At 46.2% G+C, this 16,578-nt stretch overlaps 1 protein-coding gene across 4 annotated transcripts in view; it reads right to left on the bottom strand.

Moving 5' to 3' along the window:
* LOC140741982 (NCK-interacting protein with SH3 domain-like) overlaps positions 1-16,578 on the bottom strand; it is a 237,529-nt gene that overhangs the window by 20,069 nt on the left and 200,882 nt on the right. For all 4 annotated transcript variants that reach the window (XM_073072626.1, XM_073072625.1, XM_073072628.1 and 1 more), the window contains one exon: positions 2,588-2,760. In XM_073072626.1, coding sequence (XP_072928727.1) covers positions 2,588-2,760 — 173 coding nt within the window. The remainder of the gene's footprint in view (positions 1-2,587; positions 2,761-16,578) is intronic.

The raw sequence follows: 16,578 nt of genomic DNA, 5'->3' as shown, positions 1-16,578 counted from the left end.
AGTGTAGGTGGTTATGAAAATTATAAGGGGATCTTGATCAGCTTGGTATGTGGGCAGAGGATTGGCAAATGGCTCTCAATGCAGATAAAGGGAAGGTATTGCATTAGAGCAGAGCAGGACTTGTACAGTGAATGGTATGGCCCTGTGGAGTGTTATGGAACAGAGGGACCTAGGGGTGAAAATGTCTGGTGAATGCAGCATCACAGATGGATAGGGTGCTGCAGAAGGTTTTGTGCACACTGCTCTCATCAGTCAGGACATTGAGTATAAGTGATATAAGGAGAGGTTGTGTAGGTTAGAAATTTTTTCCCTGGAGATGGAGGTACAAAAGATCATGAGGGACATGGACTACATGAAAACCCATAATCTGTTTACCAGGGAAGGGATGCTAAAAACAGAAAGGCATAGATTTATGATCAGAGACAAGAGATTTAAATGGATCGTTAGTGCAGTTTCTTCACACAAAGGATGGTGTGTATTTGGAAAGAACTACCAGAAATAAGTGATTGAAGTGGGCTCATTAGCATCATTTAGAATCCAGGAAGGGAAGGTCAGGAGAAAACACACCAGTCCTCATCAAAGGGTCAGCAGTGGAAAGGATGAGTAGTTTCAAGCTACTGGGTGTCAACATCTCAGAAGATCTATCCCGGGCCCAGTATATTAATGCAATTATGGAGAAGGCACAACAGCAGCTAGATTTCAGTAGGAGTTTGGTAAGATTTGGAATGTACAAAAGAAGTGCAAATTTCTACAGATGTACCATGCAGACCATTCTGATTGGTTGCATCACTGTCTGCTATGGAGGCTCCAATACACAGGATGGCAAGAAGCTGAAGAGGGTTGAACTCAGCCAGCTCTATCAAGGACACAAGCCACTCTACTACTGAGGACATCTTCAGAAGGCAGTGCCTTAAGAAGGTAGCAACCATCATTAAGGACTCTCACCATCTGAAGCATGCCCTTTTCTCATTACCATCATCAGAGAGAAGGTAGAGGAGGCAGAGGATACACTTTGAATGTTTTAATCATCAACTTGGACCAACCTTATTCACTCCCACAGCAACCTTGAAACTTACAGAGTTATGCTCTTTGTCTCAAAAAAAAACTCTGTGGACTCACTTAACAAATTATCATCCATCATTAAAGTAAAACCAGTCAATACTGGGGAAGTTAATAATCCCTCACCATTGCAACCCTTCAGTTGGACACTGCTTGGGTCAGATTCATCAGAGACCACAGATGGATTTCAATACAATGATAAGAATCTTCAAATCGATGCTCTGTTTACTAGGAGCCATTCTGGGCCAGTGTTGAAAGAGTTTAGTTCAAATGAGGGTACCAATGGCAGAGTTGTGACTGGGGGAGGAGAGTACAGAGGGAAAAGAGACATGGAGAGGGTTTTAGCAGTAGGTGGGCTGATAATGAATATCGAATGGATACAGCACAGGAACAGACCCTTTCACCCTCCATGCTGAGACAAACTAGCCATAATTAAATGCTTAACTAATCTAATCTGCCTACACAATGTTTGAATTTTTCCCCACTATACCAGCTAAACTTTTATCAGAATCCCCACCACCCTCCAACCATCCTTCAGCCTCCACTATTCCATGGAAAACAGGCCCAGCTTATCACATCCTCCCTGTAAGTGTGGAGAACAGAACACAGTACTCCAACATGAACTAATGCTTTATATTGTGGTATTATAACCTCCATATTCTATATATTGCTCGTGTTCCTTCTGACTTCTTTCTTTATCTATATTTCACTGCACTCTCAAATCCCTCATGTCAATGATGAAGTATATAAAGAGTTTCTCACTCTTTGAACATATGAAGTTAGTAGCCCTGAACTACCAACCTCCTGAAACCTCCTGAAACTGCCCTGAACCAAGCTGCTATCTTTCCTCCCAAGGTTGAACTGTCTAATACTATAGGGTATGCATTGAAATTGAGAGGGGAAGTTCAAAACTGATGTAAGGGACATCACTTTTTTTTAAACACAGAGTGCAGGGTGCCTGGAATGTACCACCATGAGTGGTGGTTGAGGCAAATACAAACGAGGTGTTTAAGGGGCTCTTACATAGGAAGGTGGATGTGCAGAGAAAGGATGGATGAGGACCACATGCAAACAGGAGAAATTAGAAGGCACAACATCATGGACAGAAGGGTCTGCTTCTGTGTTACACTGTTTTGTTCTATTATGAGAGGCATAGATAGGACTGATAGTGATAAATCTGTTCTCTTTTTGAGTGTCTATAACCAGACTGCATAAGTTTAAGTTCAGTAATGGAATACGGAGAGAAGATTGAAGGGATATTCCCTCCCCTTTTCCCAAAGCTGATTGGGATCTAGAACAAGCTGCCTCAGTGGGTGATGAAGGAAAAAACTCTCACCACATTCAAGAAATGAGCACAAATTGCTAAGGCATAAAAGGCAACAGAATGAACCTGAGATGTGGGATATCCTCGGGTCCAACCTGATTGCTGGTCTTTACTGTTGGATGATTCTCATGATTCTGGAAATTGTCAGCTAGTGCTAACATTGTACCAGAGAGGAACCTGTTACAATCAAATCAGTGTTCTGACCTTTTCTCCCGGTGAGAGGTCAGAAGTCTGCCGCACGATTATGTCGATCATCACCATCATGTCAGTTCGGTAGAAAATTCTTGCCGTATCTTTGTCTGCAAACACATCCTGCAGAAATTTGAGAACTGAGTGTGGTGGCTGGGGCTGGTGTTTGAAGATACTAACTGGATCATCTAAGGAGACAAGTAAAATATGATATTATCATATTACCTCAGTGGATAGAACACACTTCCAAAACACTTGAACACATCTCTGGAAGCTCTACCCCTTACCTTAAAGCCATGTCCTCTTGTATTGAGCAGTGGTGCCGTGGGGAAGAGGCGCTGGCAATTCACTCTATCTATTCCTCTTAATATCTTGTATACCTCCATCATGTCTCCTCTCATCCTCCTTCTCTCCAAAGAGTAAAGCTCTAGCTCCCTTAATTTCTGATCATAATCCATACTCTCTAAACCAGGCAACATCCTGGTAAACCTCCTCTGCACCCTTTCCAATGCTTCAACATCCTACCTACAGTGAGGCGACCAGAACTGGACACAATACTCCAAGTGTGGCCTAACCAGAGTTTCATAGAGCTGAATCATTACCTCACGACTCTTAAACTCTATCCCTCGACTTATGAAAGCTAACACCCAATAAGCTTTCTTAACTGCCCTATCTACCTGTGACGCAACTTTCAAGGATCTGTGGACATGTACCCCTAGATCCCTCTGCTCTTCCACACTACCAAGTATCCTGCCACTTTCTTTGTACTCCTCCTTGGAGTTGGTTTTTCCATATAACCATGTAACAATTACAGCATGGAAACAGGCCATCTCGGCCCTTCTAGTCCTTGCTGAACGCTTACTCTCACCTAGTCCCACCTACCTGCAAAAATGGTACATTCCAAAATGTACCACCTCACACTTCTCCAGGTTGAACTCCATCTGCCACTTCTCAGTCCATTTCTGCATCCTATCAATGTCTCTCTGCAATCTTCAACAATCCTCTACACTACCAACCTTTGTGTCGTCTGCAAACTTGCTAATCCATTCTTCTACCCCGCCCCCCAACATCCAGGTCATTAACAAAAATCACAAAAAGTAGGGGCCCCAGAACCGATCCTTGTGGGACACCACTAGTCACAACCCTCCAATTAGAATGTACTCCCTCCACCACATCCCTCTGCTTTCTGCAGGCAAGCCAATTCTGAATTCACCTGGCCAAACTTCCTTGGACCCCATGCATTCTGACTTTCTGAATAAGCCTACCGTGTGGAACCTTATTAAATGCCTTACTAAAATCCATGTAGATCATATCCACCGCACTACCCTCATCTATATGCCTGGTTACCTCCTCAAAGAACTCTAACAGGCTTGTTAGACACAATCTGCCCTTCACAAAGCCATGCAGACTGTCCCTGATCAGACCATGATTCTCTAAATGCCCATAGATTCTATCTCTAAGAATCCTTTCCAACAGCTTTCCCACCACAGACATAAGGCTCACTGGTCTATAGTTATCTGGACTATCCCCACTACCTTTTTTGAACAAGGAGACAACATTCGCCTCCCTCCAATCCTCCGGTACCATTCCCATGGACAACGAGGACATAAATATCTTACTAGAGGCTCAGCAATCTCTTCCCTCGCCTCGTGGAGCAGCCTGGGGAATATTCCATCAGGCCTCGGGAACTTGTCCATCCTGATGTATTTTAACAACTCCAACACCTCCTCTCCCTTAATATCAACATGCTCCAGAACTTCAACCTCACTCATATTGTCCTCACCGTCATCAAGTTCCCTCTCATTGGTGAATACCGAATAGAAGTATTTATTGAGGACCTTGCTCACTTCCACAGCCTCCAGGCACATCTTCCCACTTTTATCTCTAATCAGTCCTATCTTCACTCCTGTCAACCTTTTGTTCTTCACATAATTGAAGAATGCCTTGGGGTTTTCCTTTACTCTACTCACCAAGGCCTTCTCATGCCCCCTTCTTGCTCTCCTCAGCCCCTTCTTAAGCTCCTTTCTTGCTACCCTATATTCTTCAATAGACCCATCTGGTCCTTGCTTCCTAAACTTCCTATGCTGCCTTCTTCCATCTGACTGGATTTCCCACTTCACTTGTCACCCATGGTTCCTTCACCCTACCATTCTTTATCTTCCTCACCGGGACAACTTTATCCCTAACATCCTCCAAGAGATCCCTGAACATCGGCCACATGTCCATAGTACATTTCCCTGCAAAAACATCCCAATTCACACCCGCAAGTTCTAGCCTTATAGCCTCATAATTTGCTCTTCCCCAGTTAAAAATTTTCCTGTCCTCTCTGATTCTATCCTTTTCCATGATAATGCTAAAGGCCAGGGAACAGTGGTCACTGTCCCCCAGATACTCACCCACTGAGAGATCTGTGACCTGACCTGGTTTGTTACCTAATACTAGATCTAGTATGGCATTCCCCCTAGCCGGCCTGTCAACATACTGTGACAGGAATCCATCCTGGACACACTTAACAAACTCTGTCCCATCTAAACCATTGGAACTAATCAGATGGCAATCAATATTAGGGAAATTATAGTCACCCATGATAACAACCCTGTTATTTTTGCACCTTTCCAAAATCTGCCTCCCAATCTGCTCCTCAGTATTTCTGCTACTACCTGGACCCTCTAACACCGTGGGTGTGGTCGTAGAGTTATACAGTGCCTATAAAATATTCCCTCCCCCCCCCCAGAAGTTTTCATGTTTTATTGTTTTACAACATTGAATCACAGTGGATTTAATTTGGCTTTCTTGACACCAATCAACAGAAAAGGATTCTTCGTGTCAAAGTCAAAACAGATCTCTACAAAGTGATCTAAAATAATTACAAATATAAAACACAAGATAATTGACTACATAAGATTTCACCCCCCCCCCCTTTAATACGACACACCAAATCATCACTGGTGCAGCCAATTCATTTTAGAAGTCACATAATCAGTTAAATGGAGATCTGTGTGCAGTCCGGTTGTTTCAATTGATTGTAGTAAAATCTGGAAGGTCCAACTGCTGATGAGTCAGTATCCTGGTAAAAACTACACAAGGAAGACAAAAGAACACTCCAAGCTTTTTTTCACTCCAAAGTGAAAAGGCTTTTTAAAAGCACAAGTCAAAAGATGGATACAAGGAAATTTCCAAGTCACTGAATATCCCTTGGAGTACAGTTAAGTCAATCATCAAGAAATGGAAAGAACATGGCACAGCTGTAAATCTGACTAGAGTAGGCTGTGCTCAAAAACGGAATGACCATGCAAGAAGAGGACTAGTGAGGGTGACCATCAAGAGACCTAAGACAACTCTGGATGAGTTCCAAGCTTCAGTGGCTAAAATGGGAGAGACTGCACATACATCAGTGGCAAAGAGAAAGCCACTGTTGAAAAATCTCACATGAAATCTTGGCTACAGTTTGCTAGAAGGCACATGGGAGACTCTGAAGTCAGCTGGAATAAGGTACTATGGTGTGATTAAAACAAAATTGAGCTTTCTGGCCATCAGACTAAATGTTATGTTTGGTGTAAGCCAAACACCTCACATCATCAAAAACACACCATCCCTACCAGGCAGCGTGGTGGTAACTACATCATGCTGCGGGGATGCTTCACTGAAGTAGGCCCTGGAAGGCTTGGGAAGGCAGACGGTTAAATGAATTGCAGCTAAATACAAGGAAATCTTGGAGGAAAAGATCTGCAAGTGAACTGCAAGAAGATTTGGTTTCCAGCAAGATAATGATCCCAACATAAAGCCAAAACTACATAAGAATAGCTTAAAAATAGCAAAGTTAATGTCATGGAGTGGCCAAGTCAGAGTCCAGACCTCAATCCAATTAAGAATTTGTGGCTGGACTTGAAAAGGGCTGTTCACTCATGATTCCCATGCAATCTCACAGAGCTTGAGCAGTTTTGTAAAGAAGAATGGGGAAAAATTAAAGTATCCAGATGCGCAAAGGTGATAGAGACCTATCAACCAGACTCAAGGCTGTAATTGCTGCCAAAGGTGCATCTGCTAAATACCGACTTGAAGAGAGTGAATACTTATCCAATCAATTATTCTGTATTTTGTATTTGTAATTAATTTAGATCACTTTGTAGAGATCTATTTTCACTTTGACACAAAAGTGTCCTTTCTGTCAATCGGTGTCAAAAAGCCAATTAAATCCACTGTAGCGATGTGCTACAGACAGCGCCGAAATAACGACACGCAGTTGGTAAGTCGTTTCGAGACTAATTTATTCAAACTTCGCAGCGCTGGCATTTAATCACTAGTGCCTGCCCTCTCCGGGCGGAAATGGCATCAGAGTCCCAAAGTCTCCCCCCGCGTGCTGGCTATTTGTGAGCCGGTTCGCCTGCGCAGGAACTGGGTCGCCACATAACCCCCCCCCCCACCCAGAACCGGCGATACACCCCCCAATGTCCACAGTCTGGATCAGCCTCTTTTTGGGAGGTCTGCCTCTGCGCCACGGTGCCTGAACCTCAACCAGCTGCGCCAAGTCCACATGGGCTGGTTTGAGTCGGTCCACAGTGAAAACCTCCTCTCTCCCCCCAATGTCCAGAACATACGTGGACCCGTTGTTGTTGATCACCTTCAACAGCCCCTTGTATGGCCGCTGTAGTGGTGCCCGGTGTCCGCCCCTTCATACAAACACAAACTTACAGTCCTGCAGGTCTTTGGGTACATGGGTCGGGGTCCGTCTGTGCTGTGAAGTCGGTACGGGGGCCAGGTTGCCGAGCCTTTCGCGTAGTCTGTCCAGGACTGCTGTGGGTTCTTCCTCTTGCCCCCTTGGAGCTGGTATGAACTCTCCTGGGACGGCCAGGGGTGCACCGTACACCAACTCGGCCAACGAGGCGTGCAGATCCTCTTTGGGTGCTGTGCGAATTCCAAGCAGGACCCAGGGAAGCTCGTCCACCCAGTTAGGTCCTCTCAGGCGGGCCATGAGAGCCGACTTCAAGTGACGGTGGAAGCGTTCCACTAGTCCGTTCGACTGTGGGTGGTAGGAAGTAGTGTGGTGTAGCTGCATTCCCAACAGGCTGGCCACAGCCAACCACAGGCTGGAAGTGAACTGGGCGCCTCTGTCGGAGGTAATGTGGGCCGGTACCCCCGAAGCGTGCTACCCAGGTTGCAATCAGTGCTCGGGCGCAGGAATCGGCAGATGTGTCGGTGAGCGGGACCGCCTCTGGCCACCTCGTGAACCAGTCTACCATAGTTAGGAGGTACCGCGCTCCTTGGGACACTGGTAGGGGGCCCACGATATCCACATGAATGTGGTCGAACCTCCGGTGGGTGGGTTCAAACTGCTGCGGTGGGGCTTTAGTGTGCCGCTGCACCTTGGCTGTTTAGCACTGTGCGCATGTTCTGGCCCATTCACTGACCTGCTTGCGAAGTCCATGCCACGAGAACTTGCTGGAGACCAGCCGGACGGTTGTCCTGATAGATGGGTGCGCCAAACCGTGTATGGAGTCGAAAACTCGCCGCCTCCAGGCTGCCAGGATAATGGGGCGAGGTTGGCCGGTAGCCTCGTCGCACAGGAGGGTCCTCTCACCTGGGCCTACGAGAAAATCCTGCAGCTGCAAACCCGAGACTGCGGTCCTGTAGCTGGGCATCTCGTCATCTGCCTGCTGCGCCTCCGCCAGTGCTGCATAGTCCACCCCCAGGGACAGGGCCTGGACAGCTGGTCTGGAGAGTGCGTCTGCCACAACGTTGTCCTTTCCCGAGACATGCTGGATGTCCGCCGTGTACTCGGAGATGTAGGACAGATGTCGCTGCTGGCGAGCCGACCAGGGATCGGACACCTTCGTGAACGCGAAGGTCAACGGTTTGTGGTCTGTGAACGCGGTGAATGGCCTGCCTTCTAAGAAGTACCTGAAATGCCGGATTGCCAGATACAATGCCAACAGCTCCCAGTTGAAAGCACTGTACTTGAGTTCGGGTGGTCGTAGGTGCTTGCTGGAGAACGCCAAGGGTTGCCAGTGCCCCTCGATGAGCTGCTCCAGCACCCCACCGACTGCTGTGTCGGATGCGTCCACCGTGAGGGCGGTCGGAACATCCGTTCTGGGGTGCACCAGCATCGCAACATCTGCCAAGGCTTCCTTGGCTTTAACGAAAGTGGCCGCGGCCTCCACGTCCCAAGTAATGTCCTTGCCTTTACCTGTCATCAGGGTGTACAAAGGGCGCATGATACGGGCTGCTGAGGGGAGGAAACGGTGGTAGAAGTTCACCATACCAACAAACTCCTGTAGGCCTTTGACCATGTTGGGCCGGGCAAAGTGGCGGATCGCGTCTACCTTGGCAGGCAGAGGTGTTGCCCCGTCTTTGGTAATCCTGTGGCCCATGAAGTCGATGGTATCGAGACCGAACTGGCATTTGGCCGGGTTGATCGTGAGGCCGAAATCACTCAGGCGGGAGTAGAGCTGGCGGAGGTGGGACAGGTGCTCCTGGCGACTACTGCTGGCTATAAGGATGTTGTCCAAATAGATGAATGCAAAGTCCAGGTCACGTCCCACCACATCCATTAGCCACTGGAACGTCTGTGCGGCATTCTTCAGGGCGAACAGCATTCGGAGGAACTCGAACAGGCCGAACGGGGTGATGAGTTCTGTTTTGGGAATGTCTTCAGGGTGCACCGGGATTTTATGGTATCCCCGGACGAGGTCTACTTTGGAAAATATTCTTGCCCCGTGCAGGTTTGCTGCAAAGTCCTGTATGTGTGGCACGGGGTAGCGGTCTGGAGTTGTAACCTCGTTCAGTCTGTGGTAGTTGCCACATGGTCTCCAACCCCCGGCTGCTTTGGACATCATGTGCAGGGGGAGGCCCATGGGCTGTCGGACCTCTGTACGATCCCCAATTCCTCCATCCTCTTGAACCTCCTTTGCCAGGCGGAGCTTTTCCGGGGGGAGCCTTCGTGCATGGGCGTGGAGGGGTGGTCCCTTGGTCGGGATGTGGTCTGGGCATGGCTGCCGTGAACGGCGGTGCCAGAATCGATGGAAAGTCCACCAGGATTCTGGTGAATTCGTTGTCCGACAGCGTGATGGAGTCCAGATGTGGGGCCAGCAACTTGGCTTTACCCAGGGAGAACGTCTGGAAAGTCTCGGCATGTACCAGTCTTTTCCCTTGCAAGTCGACCAGCAGGCTGTGAGCTCACAAGAAGTCTGCCCCCAGGAGTGGTTGGGCCACGGCGGGCAGTGTGAAGTCCCACATGAACCGGCTGGCACCAAACTGCAGCTGCACTGTGCGGGTGCCGTAGGTCCGTATCGTGCTGCCATTTGTGGCCCTCAGGGTGGGTCCTGGCTTCCTGTTGCGGGTGTCATACCCCGTCGGGGGCAAGACACTGATTTCCGCAGCGGTGTCGACCAAGAAGTGGCGTCCCGACTGTTTGTCCCAGATGTACAAGAGGCTGTCCTGGTGGCCATCCGCCATAGTCATTAGTGGCAGCTGGCCCTTGCAGGGCGGGTGACAACGGCCAGCTTTTGTGCCCCACCGCTGGTGGTAGAAACACCACTGTTCACTGGCCTCCTCACTCCTGCCTCTGTGTTGTGTCCGCCCCCCTGCCAGGCCTGGTCTGGTCCGCTGTTGGGCGCGTGGCCTGGTAATCTGACCGACGGACGACACGCTCTCACTCTTGGCTTTCCACAGCACGTCTGCCCGGGCCGCCACCTTCCGGGGGTTGCTGAAATCTGCGTCAGCCAGTAGCAGATGTATGTCCTCGGGCAGTTGCTCTAGGAATGCTTGCTCGAACATGATGCAGGGCTTGTGTCCGTCAGCCAGGGCCAGCATCTCGTTCATCAATGCTGACGGCAGTCTGCCTCCCAAACTGTCCAGGTGAAGCAGGCGGGCACCCCGCTCACGCCATGAGAGGCCAAAGGTCCCAATGAGCAGCGTCTTGAATGCTTCATATTTGCGTTCTTCCGGGGGCGACTGTATGAAATCCACAACCTGGGCGGCTGTCTCCTGGTCAAGGGTGCTCACCACATGGTAGTAACGCATGGAATCAGAAGAGATCAGCCGAATCTGGAACTGGGCTTTTTCTTGGCTAAACCACACGCGTGGTCGCAGCGTCCAGAAAGTCGACAGTTTTAGCGAAACTGTGTGAACAGATGAAGAGTCGGTCATCTTTGATCCAAATCCCGTTTGGACCGTCGGGGTCACCAATGTAGCGATGAGCTACACACAGCGCTGAAATAACGACACGCAGTCGGTAAGTCGTTTCGAGACTAGTTTATTCAAACTTCGCAGCTCTGGCATTTAATCCCTAGCGCCCACCCTCTCCGGGCGGAAATGACGTCAGAGGTGCATTACCAAAGTCTCTCCCCACGTGCTGGCTATTTGTGAGCCGGTTCGCCTGTGCAGAAAGTGGGTCGCCACACCACTGTGATTCAATGTTGTAAAACAATAAAACATGAAAACTTCCAAAGTGGGGTGAATACTACTTATAGGCACTGTAGGTAGCACAGATACAGGCCCTATAGCCCAACTAATCTATGCCATTGTACCTGCTTCAACCACTTCCTCTGGCAGCTTGTAACATATACTCATCACCCTTTGTAAAGAAAATGTTTCCCTTTTAAAACATTTCCCCTTTCACCTTAAATCTATGCTTCCTAGTTTTAGATTCTTCTACCCTGGGTCAAAAAACTTACCATTCACCTCATGTAAGCCCCTCATAGTCTTAACTATTTCTATAAGGTCTTCCCTCAGTCTCTAACATTACAAGGAATAAAAGCCCAGCCTGGTCAACCAATCCCCATCTTTCAAGCCCTCTAGTCTTGGCAACATCTTCATAAATCTCTTCTGCGCTAATTCCAGTAACAGAGGACCTAAACTTACAGAGTTCTCCAAGCGTAGCATCAGCAACAATTTAGACAACTACAACATAATGCCTAAACTGCTATATTCAATGCCCTGAATGATGAAGACAAGTGAACACCCTTTCCACCATCCATTCTACCTGTGATTCTGCTTTCAATGAGCTATGCACTTTCACTGCTAGGCTCCTTTATCCCATTACACTCTCTAGCATCCAACCATTCATAACACAAGTCCAACAAACTGGCTTGTCATTCCAAAATGCATCATCTCACACCTGTCTGTATTGAAATCCATTTGTCAACCTTTGGTTCACTTCCCTGACAGATCAACATCACAATATAATGTACAATAGCCTTTTCACTATTGACAATATCCATTCATTTCATGTCATTTGCAGACTTACTAATCAAGGTCTGTGAATTTTCATTATTATCATTTCTATACATAATGAATAAAGAGGGTCTCAATATGACCCCTGACGCATATTAGTCACAGTGTCTATTTTGAGAAACAACTTACATACACCATGCTCTGCTTCTAACCCTTGAAACTTGTTGAAGAGCTTTCTAAAATCCAAATATGCAATATCTAATGCCCCACTCTCATCTACCTTTTTGATTACCTCTTCAAAAAACTCTAAAAGATTCATCAAGCACTATTTTCCATGCACAAAGCCAAAATAACTCCTAATATATTCTATCAATCCACGAGCTGATTGATCCTGTCCCTCAGAATTTCCTCCAATAACCTCCCCACTACTGATATATTCAATGTCCTGAATGCCAGCCTGTCCAGCATGTAGTTCCCTGGCTTGTCCTTGCTATTGTTCATGAATGCCAAAACAATGTCATCCATCTTTTAATCATTGGGACTTCATCAGTGACTGACAATGAAAAAAATCTCTTTCCACACTATCTTATCTCACCTCACACAAGTCTGAGGATGTACTCAGTCAGGTCCTCAGGATTTAGCTACCTTAATGCTCTATAATTCTGCAGATACCACTTCCTTGATAATATGAATGTCCCCAAAACATCTCCACTTGTTTCCCTTATCTTTTGAGCAACCATTATTTTCTCCTCAGTAAACATTGAAGAAAAACACTAGTTAAAAATCACACCCACTTTCTGTGTCTCGAGACATATGATCTCTATGGGGACCTATTTTCTCCCAAACCACCTTTTTACTATTAATATACTGCAGCTACTATAGCTATATAATCTCTTGGGATTTTCCTTAATTTTACCTGCTGAATACATTGCGTACCCTCTCCCTACCCTCCTGATTTCCCTCAAGTGTATTCTCTTTGTACCTTTCAAGGGATTCACACTTCCCCAAGCTCCTAATGTTTTCTTCTTTTTCTTGACTAGATCCTCAATACCTCTCTTCAGCCAGGGTTCCTTAAATCTGCTAGCTTTACTCTTCACCCTAACAGGACGATGCTACTCCTAGACTCCTGACATCACACTCTTGTGAATGTGAATGACATCACATTCCAGTCCCTTCAAACAGCCTCACCCAATCAACATTTGCTTGATCCTCCCAATTCCTCTCAAACTAGCCCTACTTCAGTTCAGGACAGTAATCTGTAGAGCTGTCCAAATCCATTTGTCTCATGGATGTGGTCTCACTGAAATATCCTCAGCACCCAATTACCCAGATCACCCCACTAACAAACTGCTTCAGCTGGTTTTGTTGTTGAGTCTTCCTCCTTTAAAACACCTCAAGAAATTATTGTCAGGTACTGGAAGCATAGAGCAGAGTCATAGTCAGTGTCACAGAAAATATGCTCTTTGCCTATTCCCATTGACCTGCACCTGGACCATAGCCCTCCATAACCCTACCATTCATGTACCTATCCAAACTTCCCTTAAACAATGAAATTCAACTTTCATGCACTACTGTGCTGGCAGCTCGTCCCACACTCACAGCCCTCTGTGAAGAAGATTCCCCCATGTTCTCCTTAAACCTTTCAACTTTCACCCTTAACCCATGACCTCTAGTTGTAGTCCTACCCCAACCTCAGTGGAAAAAGCCTGCTTGTATTTACTCTATTTAAACCCTTCATAAGTTTGAATACCTCTGTCAAACCTCCCCTCAATCTTCTACATTCCAAGGAATAAACTCCTAACCTATTCAATCTTTCCTTATAACTCAGGTCCTCCAGTCCTGGCAACACCCTTGTAAATTTTCTTAGCATTGTTTCAACTTTATTTACATCCTTCCTGTAGGCAGGTGAGCAAAAGTGCACTCCACACTCCAAATCAGACATCACTAATGTCTTACACAACCTCAACATAACATCCCATGTCCTGTATTCAATACTTTAATCTATGAAGGTCAAAGTGGCAAAAGCTTTTTTTAAGGACCCATTTACCCGTGTCTCCACTTTCAATAAACTATGGACCTGTTTTCCCAGATCCCTTTGTTCTACCACACTCCTCAGTGCCCTACCATTCACTGTGCTAGACCTACCCTGGTTAGTCCTACTGAAGTGCAACCATAGAACCATAGAACATTACAGCACAGATACAGGCTTTTTGGCCCTTCTTGGCTGTGCCGAACCATTTTTCTGACTAGTCCCACTGACCTGCACCCAGCCCATATCCCTCCATACACCTCTCATCCATGTACCTGTCCAAGTTATTCTTAAATGTTAAAAGTGAGCCCGCATTCACCACTTCATCTGGCAGCTCATTCGACACTTCCACCACTCTCTGTGTGAAGAAACCCCCTCCCCTAAAGTTCCCTTTAAACTTTTTCCCCTTCACCCATGTCCTCTGGTTATTTTCTCCCCTAGCTTCAGTGGAAAAAGCCACTCTATCTATACCCATCATAATTTTATATACCTCTATCAAATCTCCCCTCATCCTTCTATGCTCCAGGGAATAAAGTCCTAACCTATTCAACCTTTCTCTGTAACTCAGTTTCTCAAGTCCCGGCAACATCCTTGTAAACCTTCTCTGCACTCTTTCAACCTTATTAATATTCTTGTAATTCGGTGACCAAAACTGCACACAATACTCCAAATGCGGCCTCACCAATGCCTTACACAACCTCACCATAACATTCCAACTCTTATACTCAATACTTTGATTCATAAAGGCCAATGTACCAAAAGCTCTCTTTACTACCCTATCTACCTGTGATGTCACTTTTAGGGAATTTTGTATCTGTATTCCTAGATCCCTCAGTTCTACTACACTCCTCAGTGCCCTACCATTTACCTTGAATGTTCTACCTTGGTTTTTCCTTCCAAAGTGCTATACCTCACACTTGACTGTATTAAACTCCTTCTACCATTTTTCATCCCACTTTTCCAGCTGGTCCAGATCCCTCTACAAGCTTTGAAAACCTTCCTCACTGTCCACTACACCTCCAATCTTTGTATCATCAGCAAATTTGCTGATCCAATTTACCACATTATCATCCAGATCATTGATATAGATGACAAATAACAATGGACCCAGCACTGATCCCTGTGGCACACCACTAGTCACAGGCCTCCACTCAGAGAAGCAATCCTCCACTACCACTCTCTGACTTCTCCCATTGAGCCAATGTCTAATCCAATTTACTACTTCACCATGTATACCTAGCGACTGAATCTTCCTAACTAACCTCCCATGCAGGACCTTGTCAAAGGCCTTACTGAAGTCCATGTAGACAACATCCACTGCCTTCTCTTCCTCCACTTTCCTTGTAACCTCCTCGAAAAACTCTAATACATTTGTTAAACATGACCTGCTACGCACAAAGTTGTGTTGACTCTCCCTAATAAGTCTCTGTATATCTAAATATTTGTAGATCCTATCTCTTAATACTCCTTCCAATAATTTACTCACTACTGACGTCAAACTTACCGGCCTATAATTTCCTGGATTACTTTTAGAGCCTTTTTTAAACAATGGAACAACATGAGCTATCCTCCAATCCTCCAGCACCTCACCCGTAGATACCGACATTTCAAATATATCTGCCAGGGTCCCTGCAATTTCAACACTAGTCTCCTTCAAGGTCCAAGGGAATACCCTGTCAGGTCCTGGGGATTTATCTACTCTGATTTGCCTCAAGATAGCAAGCACCTCCTCCTCTTCAATCAGCAACACTAAATTCCATCAGCCATTTTTTAGCCCGTTTATGCTGTCTGCTATATCCCCAATCATAGTGTCATCCACAATTTTGCTGAACCAGTTAGCCACATATCATCCAGAAAATTGATATAGATGACAAACAACAAAGGACCCAGCACTCCACCAGTCACAGGTCTCCATTCAAAGAGGCAACCCTCTGTCTACTCCCACAACGCCACAGTCTAATCCAATTTACTATGTCATCTTGAATGCCAAGTAACTGGACCTTCTTGACCAACCTCCCATGTGGGACTTTGTTAAATGCATTGCTTAAGTCAATGTAGACAACATCCTCCACCTTGCCTTCATCAACTTTCCTGGTAACTTCCTCAAAAAACTCTAAGATTGGCTAGACATGACCTACGACCACAAAGCCATGCTGTCCATCACGAATGAGACCATATCTATCCAAATATATATCCAGTCCCTTAAATTATCTTCAAATAAGTTTCCTCCTGCTGATGTCAGGCTCACCGGCATATAATTTCCTGGTTTACAAATAAACTCTTTGTGGGCTTCCAGCCAGGTACAGGTATCGATTATAACCACGCTTCGACAACAAACTCTATTATCGTCATCAAGGATGGCAGAGATTGTCATCGAAACATCAGTGAAATTAAAACCTGTACCCGGTTGGAAGCCCAGGAAGAGTTTATTTGTTATATATGCCTGGAAAGCACTGGATCCTTTCGCCTGGCTTACTCTTAGAGCCTTTCTTAAACAGCCGGACAATATCAGCTATCCTCCAATCTTCTGATACCTCAACTGCCCCTAGGGATGATTTAGATATCTCTGCTAGGACCTTGGAAATTTCTGCATTTGCCTCCCACAGGGTCCAAGGGAACAACTTGTCAGATCCTGGGGATTTATCATCATAATTTGCCTCAAAACAGCAGGCACCTTGTTCTCTGTAATTCGTATTGGGTCAGTGACCTCACTGCTACTTTGTCTCACTTCTGTAGACTCTGTATCCACCTCCCAAGTAAATACAGATGCAAAAAATCCATTTAAGATCTTCCCCAACTCTTTAGA

This window comes from Hemitrygon akajei, chromosome 19, assembly GCF_048418815.1.
Source record: "Hemitrygon akajei chromosome 19, sHemAka1.3, whole genome shotgun sequence".
NCBI lineage: Eukaryota > Metazoa > Chordata > Chondrichthyes > Myliobatiformes > Dasyatidae > Hemitrygon > Hemitrygon akajei.
Note: the sequence above shows the minus strand (reverse complement) of the source record. Positions and strands in the feature narration are given on the sequence as shown.